The 14276-nt window shown below is 49.0% G+C and overlaps 1 protein-coding gene across 2 annotated transcripts in view; it reads right to left on the bottom strand.

Moving 5' to 3' along the window:
- Window positions 1-392: 392 nt before the first annotated feature.
- The window catches only part of ARHGAP31 (Rho GTPase activating protein 31), a 128888-nt gene continuing 115004 nt past the window's right edge, over window positions 393-14276 (bottom strand). The window contains exons 11-12 of one of the 2 annotated variants that reach the window (XM_051819004.2): window positions 12379-12656; window positions 393-7232 (exon numbers count right to left, since the gene is read on the bottom strand). In XM_051819004.2, coding sequence (XP_051674964.2) covers window positions 4785-7232; window positions 12379-12656 — 2726 coding nt within the window. In that variant the 3' untranslated portion in view covers window positions 393-4784. The remainder of the gene's footprint in view (window positions 7233-12378; window positions 12657-14276) is intronic. The other variant, XM_051819005.2, reaches the window with a different exon arrangement.

Raw genomic sequence — 14276 nt, 5'->3', positions numbered from 1 at the left:
ATAGACTAACATGCTAGCATTGCTGTCTCCTTAGCAAGGGTGTTTTGTACTGCAAGGATCACTTGAGTGGGAACCTGGCTCATACAGGTCTTCCCACGGCCTCCCCCTCTGTATGATCATATGTTCCCGACTAACACAGTTTGTTTTTCCTCCCCCGGAGCATCATTGACATGATCACCAAAATAAAACAGTCCCCCTCACTGGTTCAAATAGTAGGAAAGCTGAGTTCACATCTCTGAGCGTGGCCCCTCGTGACTCCCTAAGCCATGGAGTGCTGAGAAGTAATGAGCCTTTTGCTTTTCATTTTTCATATATATATATATGTACTGGGCAGCTTTGGCACCCTGTGTGAGTGCAATAGTAAGGGTGAAATTGCAAACATATGACAATTATTAATATGTAAAATAACAAGTTTACTAAAGCAGATTTTGCTGTGAGACCAAACGAAGTAACAACAACAGCAACACAAAAATGACATCAAACAGAACTAGAACGATGAGTCTGAAGCATAAAATCTACTTTCCTGATAGGACATGTCCTCCTCTAGCTCAGAGGTCCAGCATAAGCACTGCATTTTACATCATTTATTAGAGTACATTTTTAAAGCATAACAATCTTTTAATTACATTTAAATGTCTCTATGGATAGGCTTAATATTTATTTATACTTTTATAATCAATAGAAAAAACATTTTGATTACATCTTTGGAAACATGTAGAGCTCAAAAAAAAAAAAAAAAAACAGCTGAAATCATGTGGCTTTCTAACAGACTCCTTTGAAAAGTGCTTTACTTGGCAGAATTATAAGCCTGAAAATATTATGGCATTAACTTATTGCAAAGCATTGTTACTCATCCGCAAAACACATGGCTGTGGACTTTTCCTTCACTCTCTTAGAGAATTCTTGCATTTCTCATGCACCTCCAGGTTACTAACGACCTACTCTGTACCCATCCATGTGTGTGGCCCCCAATTTTGCCCTATCTGGACTGGCACCGATCTCCCCCTTCTCTCCGTGCTTGGGAAGGTGTTTGCGCCCTCTTGTGGCCTTATTTTGCTAGGGAAGGTGTTGGTAAAGGAAGATGCGTTCTTTGTCATGCCATACTTTGAGCTGATCTTCCTGTTGGAAGTGTCTAAAATCATACTCCTGGCAACATTTTACTCCAATATTCATGTCAGCAGATAGGGCCCACTTTGGTAGAATGTGACTCTAATCAATCCTGGTGAGAATTAGATCGACCTTAAACTTCTACTCTGATTCCAGACAAAGGAATCAGGTTCCCCAGTCCGTCACACAGGACCCTGCACAAATGATTCTGCCACCCAGTTTCAGTGAAATGTAATTATTATATGCTAAACCTCATCCATGAAGTAAATAGTTTATTGGACCTATGACTTCGTCATCAACAGGAATGAACACGTTTTGTGATAACAGAAGTCTCTTGAATCCCCTCTCAAGTAGTATGGAATGCCAATCCTACCTGGCTCATTGGCAAAGATCCAACAGGACTTCACTGCAAAATCCACTTGGGCCACACAAAATCTCAGAACTACTTACTCTAGCTTCATTGTGGCTCTCTAATTCTTTAGATCTCAACACCTGAGTGTCTCACTGGTCCCCTCTCTTAGATTTCCACTTGTGTTTAAATGGATTAAAGTCAGTAGTCGCTTGCATACCATTAGCAATCCTATTAAAAGATGTTACTTGCTGTTTTTCCCCTCTGCCTTGGTTTGTTAACAATTCTAAAGCTTGTTCTCTCTTGGTTATGGGCTCTCCCATTTATTACCATCCCTCTCCTTTTTACTGGACTAGTCAAGGACTGAGGAATAAGTACCAAGGTACCCAATGCATTGTTACTAAGCTCTTAATAAATATTTGAGGATGATGATGTTTATGTTTTGAATGTCCCCCAAATCTAGAATTCTAACTTGCAGTATATTTTTAGTTTTTAGGACTTATATTAGGCTTACAGTATGTTAATAGGGTTTGCTTCTATTCCAAGTGAAGCGGAGAGTAAAGACCGAATACCCTCTATCTGGTCCACTTTCAAGGAAAAAAAAAAATTGACCCAAGAGGGTTGTTTTGCTAATAAATATAGGATACTATCTTCTTAAGCAGCCATTAACACTAGAGGAAAACACCGGTATATGTACGCATTTCACTTCAGATTCAACATTTAAATCCAGCCCCCCTATTTTGAGGACTGATAGTTGGAAGTTGGATTCTGCAGCCCCTTCTAGAACCTTAGGTAGACCTTGGAATTGGCAGCACCTGTTCTGGTCCTTCCATGGGTGGAAGCAGGCCCTCTGATTCCATCCAGCCATTCTCCGGAGGGTCAGTCTCAAAATGGTGACCAAATTGGTAATTCCAAGGTATCTTGGGAAACACTTGGGGTGGGGGAGATAGGAGTTTTTTTTATGATGGAATGGAATTTTATCAGCGCCAGACTAGCCCCGCCCATAGGAAGTTTATAAATAGGTTTGTGACACTGACCCTCTGGAAGACAGTAAAAGGAATGACAGCCGCCAAGACACTGCTGAGTCAGCTTCCAAGGCTTTCTGGACCTGACCAGCTAGGAAAGTCCAGAGTAGGGGATAGCTCCAGAAGGTGTTGGTGTGTCTCCTCGTGTCATCCGCAGCCCTACACTCCTGAAGGTGAGGCTGTAAATGAAAGGTGTCAGTCTCAAGGAACATGGCAGCCATTTTATAAACCTAATGGGTGCTTCTACCCTTAGAATTATAACCACCTGTTGACCTGTAAATGGTGGCTTCTCAGTCTATCCCCAGATAAAAATATATTCTATAAGTGTTATAAACAAAAATTTAAAATAATTATAAACTAGCTTAAATATCTCATTATTTGGCTCAGAGTTCTGATAGTGAAGCAAAGTGCAGTCTTTCCCTCTCACATTCTAGCTGGGACATGGTCCTTATCAGAGTATAGACACCTCGAGAGCAAGAGCACTGAGACCAACATAAAGTTTATCTGCACATTTTCTGATAAGGCAGGAATGTACTTCTCGAATCTGTGGAGCATGGCCTTTCTCGTCTGTCACCACTACATTTCTTCGCCTTGCTTGCCTTGGGAAAATGCTGTGTTCTAGGACTTTCCTTAGGGATTGACATCTCATTGGCTGTTGGTCCAATGTCTTGCTTACCCAATGAGAATGCAAAACCACTGACCAGAGACCTATTAACAGCTCCTCTTGCTCACACAGTTCTCTATCTGAAGGCAGAAAGCATCAGCTGACTGGCCAGTTACCCTTGTCACAGAAACTGGCTTAAAAGGTATAGAACAAGATTTCAGAACTGGCTATATGCTTAGTAGGAAGACAGGAGGCAATCTGTATCTGATGCAGGACATCAGTTTCCAATTTCTCATTGAAGGAGGAAAGTTCAGCCCAGCCCCACCAGTATTGGCTGTGAGGTTTGCCCAGGGGTACTGCTAGCCCTAAGAGAACTCTCTGCAATGATTGGGCCTCTGGATAGAATTCAACTGAACTTGAACTTGAGAAGGGGTACCTCGTGAAGTCTTCAGTGGGAGCACTGAAATCTACCAGCAGATGTATTAGTTCTTCATCTCTCCAGCTAGAAAGGGAAGAACCATTGAAAGTTCCAAATAACTGCAAGACAATGAAATTGGCTTACTGTTTTTCTGAGAGTACAAACAGGAGAGGGGCAGGTTTGAATGCCTGGGGTGGGTGGGGAGAGAAGATGAGTCACGGAGGAGAGAGGGATGCCTCAAATCTGCTCTTGAGCAATGGAGGGAGAGAGAGCAAGGAAGGGACCCACTGGCTAACATGAAATACATTCTTGAGAAGGGCAGCTCTCACGGAGTGGCAGTGACAGCCACTGTGCCAGGGCTCCTCCCCTCATTCTCTCCTGGCAAGCTGGGCCCAGCCTTGGGTGGAAGAAAAGTGAAGCTGAGCCAGAAACGTTTTCTGCTAATGCCCCACCAATTTCAACTCCAACTTCAGTTCTGCATCTGTGTGAGGCTTTGTCCTGTGACATCCTGTTCTTGGACTCTGATCTAAAGAAAGCAGATGCTCTCACTTCGCTACTGCACACCCCACTGCAGATGCACCTCACCCAGGTAATCCTCAGCTCAGCTTCCACTCTGCCCAGCAGTGGGTTTACAAATCAGAGTTCTGTACAGTGGCGGTTGGAGTCCCAAATTAATAAGCTAGAGCCAGAAGGTCATCTTGGATTGTTCCTGTCTTGAGTTGACACTTGAGGATAGATTCCGATGTTTTGTGCTGATGGATGGAGTCATCCTGGACAGGACTGAAGGGATTTCAAGGAAAGAGCATGATGGGTAATTTCACCCATGGGGGCATCTAGACGCGCCTTTGTTTGCATCTCCAAATCTGCTTCTGTTTGGGATGGTACAAGTATACATGATTTAAACAGCATTAAAGGCCTTCAAACCTCAGTAGCTGACACAGACAGGATTTTTCTGTCTCTCAAAGGACATTAAGACAGCCAGCTCTCAACAGTAATACACAATGGCAATAGGGGAGCAAGCATTCCATCTTCTTCCCTCTCCTAACCTTTCCCATTTGCTCATACAGACTTAGCTACATTTCATCTCTTGGTCCTTTCCTTGACCACTTTTGTGGAAAATGGACTACTTAATAAATGGTCTAAAGGAAGAAAAAAAAAAAAAAAAAAGAGAAGCCAGAGCACAAAATAATCCCCAAACTTGGATAACCTGCACCTAGAAAAGGCAGGTTGGCTTCCAGGTGATTGATGATTTGTGTCCACAAACCAGCAGGTGAACTGATGTCATTCTATCTGCCTGCTACTTCTTCCGTCCAGGATCACGGATCTCCGCTGCGGCTGGTAAAAACAGCTGGTTGAGGTCTCCAGTCTCTGGCCATTCTTAGGGATGGTCATTTTATTCCTAAGTGTAACCCCTTCTGGTGTCACCCACGTGTTTTCTGCCAACTCCCCACAAAGAAGGCCAGGGGAGACTGTCTGGGTAGGACTCCGGATGGGGGACAGCAGGACTTTGGAATCTGTCACTGCGGATGCCGGGGGCAGGTGGTCCATAATGGGGAAAGGTGGGCTGAATAGGATTAGGCTCTGAGGTCTTCCTGGCCTTGACCTGTGGAAAGGCTTAGAACTGCCAGAGGGTCGCTCTATTTTTGATGAAAGAAGGTTGTCCCCAGATGGCTCAGTCTCTGATGTGCGCTTCCTGCATTGCACTGTGGCATCGTGGGTGGAGAGCAGGTTAGGCACGCCTGGGTCTGGCGAAAGCGTGGGTCCCTCGCATATGCAAGACACACTGGCGTCTGCGGGTGTGGACTTGACAGCGCCCAGATCCTGCTTTGGTTTCTCTTCCTTCGGGCTTTCCAGGGAGGAGGGGGGTTCACCTTTGGCAGGGTTGTGAGACAGGCCACGGGGGGAGCTGGGTTCCTCTCGGCTCTTCTCCAGAGGCTGAGCCGCACCCTCTCCGGAGCTCTGGGAGGGCAGCGGCTGTGGGATCTGTGTGTACTGAATCTTGGGTGGGATGACTGGGACTGCCCTGGCCTGGCACATTTTGACCATGAAGGAGGTTCTCACGGCTGACACACTCACAGGAGCTGAGTTACGGCGACCTGTCAGGGCATGGGCGACAAGGTTGAGGTCCTGGGGGTCCTGGGAAGAAATCTTCCAGGGGTCTGCTTTACAGTGAGGTGAGGCCATCCACACGGCCTTTGGCTCTCCCCGCTCCAAGAGCTGCATCCCCGGTGAACTGAAGGAGGCGGCATTCTCAAGCCGGAAGAGGTCAGCTATGGGAAGGGCGGAGTCCAAGTTGAGGGAAGAAGGCCTATTTTTCCCTTTCGGGGGTCCACACTCGGGGCTCTTCAGCTGTAACTTTGGGGAGTGTTCTGCAGGCGGGCTGCTGTCCTGCCCGCTGGGGGAGCTCTCCTTGCTGCTCTCTGGCCTAGAACCACCGCCCTGCTTAGTCTGAGCGTCACTGGGCTCCACCTGTGTTCGCAGCTCCTGGCCCTCTGCTAGGCTGGCGGGGCCGGCTGCTGCCAGTGCAGGTTGAACACTACCACCTCCTGGTCCCTTTTGACTGGGAACAGCCTCTGTCCCTTTCTGGCTAGAAAACTCTCTGAAGGACTTTAGGGCTTTCTCATCCCACCGCAAAATCTCACTCCTGGGTGCCAGGGGCTGCAGAGGGTCAGAATTCCTCTGTGTCTCCAGATTGGCACAACTACTGGAAGAGGGAACCTTGGGAGTCCACTGGCTCTTCCCCGTGCTCTTGCTGTCTAGGGAATGGCTCTGGCGAAGGCTGGGCCTGTGGGAAAGCCTCTTCTCCAGCCGGGGGCCCTGGGGGCCCTGCACCTGCGCCTCCTGCACATCCTTCAGGGTGGGAGAGTGAAGGGGACTTGTCACCCACTGGGGCTCCTCCCAGGGCTCCACCATCTCCAGGCCATGCTGCGCAGAATCGGACATGGTGTCATCTTCATCACAGTCCGAAGGCTCCTGCAGGGAGTGGGCTCCGTCGCCTTCCCCTTGGGTGGCCATCTCAGCCTCCTTTGTCGGGCTTGGCAAAGCAGAGCCCGTTCCCTCGGCGGCGGCAGCAGCATCCTTTGAATGTTGCTGTTCGCTTTGTCTTGGAGCAGCCTCACGTGCTTGGCAGAGGCGAGGGAGCCCAGGGCTGTCTTTGCACTCCAGCTGACCTCGAGAGGGCTTTGTCCCCAGATCCCTGGACGAGGCTTCTCTCTCGGGGCCATCCTTTGCCAGCAGGCCTCCGGGTGCCTCCTCCAGAGGAGTCGGAGGGGGAGGAGCAGGTGGGAGTGGAGGGGACAGGTTCCCTGGGCCTCTCACCTCCGCCTTTGCTTGTGGAGGCGCCATCTCAAATGTCATTATTTCCAGAGGAGCTAGCCTGGCGGGATCTAGACGCACGCCTTGTTCTGGTTTGGATCTCTGGAGGCCACTGGTAGGCTCTGGCGTCTCCCCACTGGCTGCCGTGGAAGCCCCCTGTGTGCTCTCACTGCGTGGGTCCCTTGTCCACTCCTCAGGAGGGGCAGAGGCTGGATCAGAAGTGGGCCCACAAGACAACCCCCGAGGAGGTTCCAAGGAAGCAAAAGGGCCTGCCTTTGATTCAAAACTTGGCTGCGTTGGGCTGATCCTCAGAGCAGGGGCTGGCAACGAGGAGAGCTCCTCCTCCGATTCAATGATTTTCAGCTCCTGTTGAATCTCGGGCCAGATCAGGGCGTGGGCGAGATCGTCTTCATCCTGAGAAACATCAGCAGAGTGACTGCCTTAGCACCAAGGATTTAGGGCAGTAACATCCCTCCCTGTTGACAAGAGGGAGTGAGGGGACCGGGACACTGCCAGCCTGCACGACCTGGGCCAGTGAAAGACCCAACATCAATGATAATCGTGGATGTCTAGGGCTTAGCATATGCCATCAAATACTATCTTCATGTTTAATTTTCCCAACGCCCTCGGAAGAAAATACTACTGTAATTACTCCCATTTTTATAGCTGGAGAGGCCTAAGTGCAAATAGATTAAACAATCTTGCTAACAGGCCGGCGCCGCGGCTCACTAGGCTAATCCTCTGCCTTGCGGCGCCGGCACACCGGGTTCTAGTCCCGGTCAGGGCGCCGGATTCTGTCTCGGTTGCCCCTCTTCCAGGCCAGCTCTCTGCTGTGGCCAGGGAGTGCAGTGGAGGATGGCCCAGGTGCTTGGGCCCTGCACCCCATGGGAGACCAGGAGAAGTACCTGGCTCCTGCCATCGGATCAGCGCGGTGCGCCGGCCACAGCGCGCTGGCCGCGGCGGCCATTGGAGGGTGAACCAACGGCAAAGGAAGACCTTTCTCTCTGTCTCTCTCTCTCACTATCCACTCTGCCTGCCAAAAAAAAAAAAAAAAAAAAAAAAAAGAAACAAAAAAACAAAACAAACAAAAAAAACAATCTTGCTAACATGTATAGCAGCAGAGTAGGATTGAGATCCAAGTCCCATCTACACTGGAGCATAAGTGCTTAATGCCTGTGTTCTATGCCTTATAAAACAAACAGAAACCCTGGCCTCATTTAACCTCAGGTTTACCAGAAGGCTCCCAAAAATCAGATTCTCTCAGGAGAACGAAAATGTTAACTCTTATCTGACACTGGCTTTCCAAATAAACAAATGTAGTTTGCTTTCTTATTACCAAAGACATACATGTTCCGCGTGGAAAAACTTTTTGAATACACACTGAAATAAAGGCAGATACAAAGCCTGGTGGTCCTCCCACCCACAAGGAGGCACTGAAAGTGAGACACGTGTTCTTTCCTGGGGTTGTTGAACAGCCTCCTCCTAACCTCCTGCTTGCTGCCTGTGTTTCCCTTCAAGTCCTTCTCGGCTCCTCCCCTTCTCTCCACAAAGGCCAAAGCTGCAGACAGAAAAGGCATGGAGGGAGGCCCGGCTGTTCCTCTCATTTCTTGTCTCAAAGGTCTAACTCTGTCCCAAGGAGCAGCAGTTCAGGGGAGCGCCTCCATCCTGTGGGGGTGCCAGTTTCCGAGAAGACTGCTCTGCTGCTCATGTCCCGTGTCTTCCCACCTGGCTCTAGTCACGTGTTACTTCATGCTGAATTTATATATAAATGTAGGCCCTCTTATTGGCAGTGGACTGTGAGCCCCTTGAGGTCCGGGACTGTGTTTACACAGCTTTGATTCCTCAAGGCCCAAGGGTGCCTGGTACACTGTGAGCTCAACAAAAGGTCTGTTGAGTTGTAATGGATTCTTGGCTTTCTATTGAGTTACTTTAGACAACCCTCAGGACTATGTGGTCAAAAGTAATCTAACTGCATTTATTTGTGTGCATTTCTATTTTCTCTACTATGCTGTGCCCTCCTTCGGAGGAAGGGACAGCCTTTTACTCATTCTTTTTTTATAATTTTTTTAAGGATTTGTTTTTATTTATTTGAAAGGCAGAGTTACAGAGAGAGAGAGGTGGAGACAGGGAGAGAATCTTCCATCTGCTGGTTCACTTCCCAAATGGCTACAACAGCCAGAGCTGGGCCAGGCTGAAACCAGGAGCCAGGAGCTTCTTTGGGGTCTCCCACATGGGTGAAGGGGCCCAAGTACTTGGGCTATCCTCTGTTGCTTTCTCAGGCACATTAGCAGGGAGCTGGATTGGAAGTGGAGCAGCCGGGACTTGAACCGTCACTGGTGTTACAGGGTGTTACTGGTGTTATATGGGACACTGGTGTTATAGGCAGTGGCTATATCCTGCTGTACCATCACACTGGCCCCTTACTCATTCTTTTAAAAAAAGATTTATGTATTTGATGTGAAAGGCAGAGTTACAGGGAGAGAGGGAGAGACAGAAAGAGACCTTCCACTGGTTCACTCCCCAGATGGCCTCATCCAGCCCTGGCTAAAGCCAGGAGCCTGAAACTCCATGCACCCAGGTCTCCCATGTGGGCCATCTGCTGCCTTCCTAGGTGCATTAGCGAGAAGCTGGACCTCAGGTGGGAGCAGCAGTCTCTTGGACCAGCGCTCCGGGATGGGACTGGGCGTCGCGGGAGGTGGCTTAACCGGCTGCACCACAAAGCCGGCCCCACCTTGTACTCATGGTTGACTCTCAGCACAGACACTAATCAAGGAACTGATAAATGTAGATGCCTACATGAACACCTAAACTGCCCCGCCCTCTGCTCTCCTCCGTCTCAGGAAGAGGACTGCAGCGCTCCTCTGTGCTCAGGCCATAAATGCACGTGACGTCTCTGCCTCCTGTGTCTTCCTCACACCACGCCCAGTCCTTCGCCAAGCCCCGTCCTAAACAGCCCTGGAGTCCTTCCACTTCTATTCACATGGCCCCATCTTCCACGTGCTTCACCACGTGCTAGCCTCCTCCTAACGCACCCTTGCCCTGGCTCCTGCCCTCCCCTCACAGAAGAGCCTTATCCTTTAAAGGTAAAATCCCAAACACATCACATGTTGTTCCAGTACCCTTGGTTAGTTAGTCCTCTTCCACGCAGTTCCGGTTGAAGTGGCTCCTGCTTCCCTCTGAACCTCACGTTCTTCAGCCCAGCTACCCCAGCCTTGCTCCCATCGAATGTTCCAGTCTTTCCCACCTCACACTAATGGTACATCATATTCTTTCTGCCTGAGGTCTCTCCTTTCCTGTGCTACTCCTGCTTGTTTCTTCTAGTTAAGATCTCCATCTAAATATCTATTCTTCAGAGAAGCCTTCCCTGAGCCTTGATGCAAACGCCTCCTCCCTCTGACTAGGTTAGGTCCTCCTGCTGTTTTCTCACACAGCACTGCATGCTTCCATGTCACCCTAGGAATTACTCCTCCATTGGCCTTTCCCTACCAGGCTGTCCACTTCCAGAAGGCAGGGACGGTGACGGACTGCTCCCCACAGTGACCCCAATGCTTGGCATACTGCCTCACACAAAGCAGGTTCACAGAATACATTTTTAAAAAAGATTTATTTATTTATTTGAAAGTCAGAGTTACACATAGAGAGGAGAGGCAGAGAGAGAGAGAGAGAGAGAGAGAGAGAGGCCTTCCATCCGCTGGTTCACTCCTCAATTGACCACAACGGCCGGAGTTGTGTCGATCTGAAGCCAGGAGCCAGAGTCTCTTCCGCATCTCCCACATGAGTACAGGGGCCCAAGGACTTGGGCCATAGCAGAGAGCTGGATTGCAAGTAGAGCAGCCTGGACTCGAACTGGTACCCATATGGGATGCCCGTGCTTCAGGCCAAGGCGTTAACCCACGGCGCCACAGCGCTGGCTTCACAGAATACATTTTTAAAATAAGTGTTCCCAAACGAGTGAAGGGAGGCCTGTGTTGTGACACTGCAGGTCAAGCACCACTTCCAACGCCAGCATCCCAAAGCTGAGTGCTAGCTCAGGTCCCTGCTACTCCGCCTCAGCTCCAGCTTCCTGCTCATGTGCCTGAGAAGGCAGCAGGAGATGGCACAAGTGCTGCGCCCCTGCCACTCATGCAGGAGACCAGGATGGAGTTAATTCAGCCTGGCCCAGATTGGGCTGTTGCAGACATTTGGGGAGTAAACCAGCAGATGGAAATTCTCAGTCTCTCTCTCCCTCTCTTTATTGCTTTGCCTTTCAAATAAATAAATCTTTTAAAAATAAACCAATTAGGGGCTGGCGCTGTGGCGCAGTAGGTGAATACTCTGTCTGGCGTGCCAGCGTCCCATATGGGTGCTGGTTCTAGTACCAGCTGCTCCCCTTCCATTCCAGCTCTCAGATGGCCTGGGAAAGCAGAAGATGGCCCAAGTCCTTGGGCCCCTCTACCCACATGGGAGACCCAGAAGAAGCTCCTGGCTTTGGATTGGTGCAACTCCGGCCATTGCGGCCATTTTGGGAGTGAACCAACCGATGAAAGGCCTTTCTCTCTGTCTCTCTTCTCACTGTCTGTAACTCTACTTCTCAAACAAACAAATAAAATCTTAAACAAATAAACAAATGAATTAACTGATGTCTTTACTTGTTCCTTTGACTCCATCTTGGCACTTCTGCCAGCACTAACTTTATCTTCCATCTGACTTGTCAAAGCAACACCATTCATACTTGGGCCCTCCTCATGAGAACCTCTGCACCCTTCTCCTTCAACAAATGGAAAAACATCTCATAGGAACCCTGGCTCAGCCCACCTGGGGCCACCAGTGGCACCCCAGCTCTGCCCTAACTCGCAGCACCTGGAGCTTTGTGCATCCAGGAAAGCAATTCCCTGGAAACAAGTTTAAAAGACAGTGAGTTTCCTTTTTGCTATGTGGCATACTCCTCTGGCCACAGAGCTGCCTCCCAAATTCAAGGCTTTTTCCTAGGGGTCCCTGGGAGATCTTTCCACACTTTCTCTAAGGACATTCATCAAAACCTTCTTGGGAAATTCAATCTCTTTAAAAAAAAAAAAAAAAAGCAGGCAAAATTCAATCAGTTCTGCAATCAATCATCTCTAGCTTTTCCAGAATCTGCAAAGGGACAGAATGGAGCCTGGAAATATCTAGAGTTTTAGAAACTAGCAAGGACAGCTGCCCATCAAGCATGCCTGGAAGAAGAGAGCCAGCCCCCATGTGTGATCACTGTATTTGGGACTGGGATATGGCATCAGGTTGGGTCCTGTTTCTGGGAGGGAAGTCCTTACATCCCAAGGACATGTTTATGGTGACCTCAGGTCAGAAGTACTGAGATGTGTCTGTCCTAGGGAATCTGGCCTGGATGGCTCCTTCCCATCACTGCAGAACCTCCATCAAGTCCACTGCCAAGAAATCCCAGGCCAGACTCAAAGCTTGTCTCTTCAATTATTTGGGGCAGAAATTCTTCAAAACAATTTAAAAAACAAAATTTTTACGTTACACCAGGAGCCCTTGGGAAGAAAAGAACTCTACCTGGCTGGAGCAGGCACAGCATTCCCCTTACCATCTCGTGGAGAAACACGGCTTCAGCCCTGGCTCTGGGGCTCTCCGGCCGAGCGCTCGGCTCCCTCCAGCCAGCCTCCTGGGTGTCCTCCACCACCTTCTCTGCATTTGGTCCCTTCTCTGGTTCCCTTGAATGTTGAGAGCCCAGCAAGATTTCCAAGGTCTTCTCCTCCAGCTGGGGGCTTAGCTCCAGGGAAGGGCCTTGGCCGCACTCCAGTGTCGCTGCAGCTTCAGCCACTGCCTTGGCATCCTCGAGAGCCGCCTTCTTGGGGACGGCTGCTGCAATGAGGGTGTTACCAGTTAGAGAGGCTTCGTGCCAGCATAGTGGCTGTCCTGCCCCAGGTCCTGCCTCACAGGGTAGAGGGAGCTCTCCAACTCCCTGCCTCCTGCATTCTTCACCCTTCTCACCCGGGGTTAGATCCCACAGTCAGACCATCAGATCCGGAGGGACCTGGAAGATCCCTCCAAGTGGTTCTCACCTAGGGGGCTATTTTGTTCCTTCTTCTCCCTTCCCCAGGGGACGCTGGCAGTGTCTGGAGACATTTGAGGTTGTTATAACAAGGGGGCTGGGAGTGCTGGCAGAAGCACCACCCCACAATGCCCAGGGTGCCTTCCCCCCACCCCCAAGACAAAGGATTACCCAGGCCGAAGTCTCAACAGTGCTGGAGTTGAGAAACCCAGCTCCAGCCCAGCCTTTCATTTCATAAAGAGGTAGGCCCTGAGGACTCAAACTTAGGCCAAGCGTCACAAAAATACGTTATTCACACCAGTCTCGTGAATGACTTGTTCTTGTGTGACTCTTCCAAGGGTTATCTCTAGTCCACGTGCATATACCTTCCCAAAGTGAGTCAGCTGGTCTGAAACACCTACTGAGCTCAGGGAGAGAGAGGCAGGCCTCAGGCAGGGCCTCTAAAGCCTCACAGGCAGGAAGGCCTCACGTCACTGCATAATGTTGTTTTCCACATGTGTAATAAAGACCTAGTAAAGTACCTAGAACACTGAATGGCACACAGCAGAACCTCAATCAATATTATTTACAGCGGGATTAAAAGAAACTGCATCGCATTAGAATTTCTCAATGAATCCTGTGGTCTTGGCTCAATAATAAATGCTTTTGGGGGGACCAATGTGAGGATAAGGTAAATAATGGTGGCAAAGCACACAGCACAGTACAAACTCAGAAGAGCTTGTTGGTTAAGGACAAACTCTGTGTTCACCGCACTGATCTCACTCCTCAGCATCTCACCGCAAAGCCGCCCTTGGAACAATCAGTCCTACTGACAGCATCCTGATGTCTGAACTAACAGTGATCAGAATTGGCAAAAGTACTCTTTTGTTCTGCCTATAGCCCAGTAACTTGAGTTCCTGAAATTTAAATTTTACCTTTTAATATGTAAAACATTTTCAGAGTTCAAAAGCTAAAACTATATAAAAAGGGATCCTTGGAGTTTTGCTTTCATTCATGTCACATCTACCCTGCCCCACACTCCCACTGTCCCCTCTAGTGTCCCCTTTTATTCATCTCTGATTTATCCTGCCATAGTTTATTTTTTGCATATTTAAACAATACTTGCACATGTATATTTTTATTTCCTATACTTATTATATAAAATATAGCACAGGAAATACATGGTATCTGTTGTTCTTTACTGTGACTTGTGACTTGTTACACTTCACACAGGTATCTTGAAGACCATGCCATAATAATATTCAGGGAGACTGAGTGTTCTTTAGGATGTGGCCTAGTTTAGGTTGTCTTCAGAACAGAGCCTGAAACAAGGTCCTGGCAGAAGGTAGCTTATTTGGAAGATGGTTCCAGGAAAGAAGAGAGAAGGTGAGACAAGGCGGGAGGAAAAGTCAGCGGAGTATGCCACTGAGCCGGTTAGCACTCTGAGCAAC

Source organism: Oryctolagus cuniculus, chromosome 4 (genome assembly GCF_964237555.1).
Source record: "Oryctolagus cuniculus chromosome 4, mOryCun1.1, whole genome shotgun sequence".
In the NCBI taxonomy this organism is placed as follows: Eukaryota; Metazoa; Chordata; class Mammalia; order Lagomorpha; family Leporidae; genus Oryctolagus; species Oryctolagus cuniculus.
This window is presented reverse-complemented; position numbering and strand designations above follow the sequence as displayed.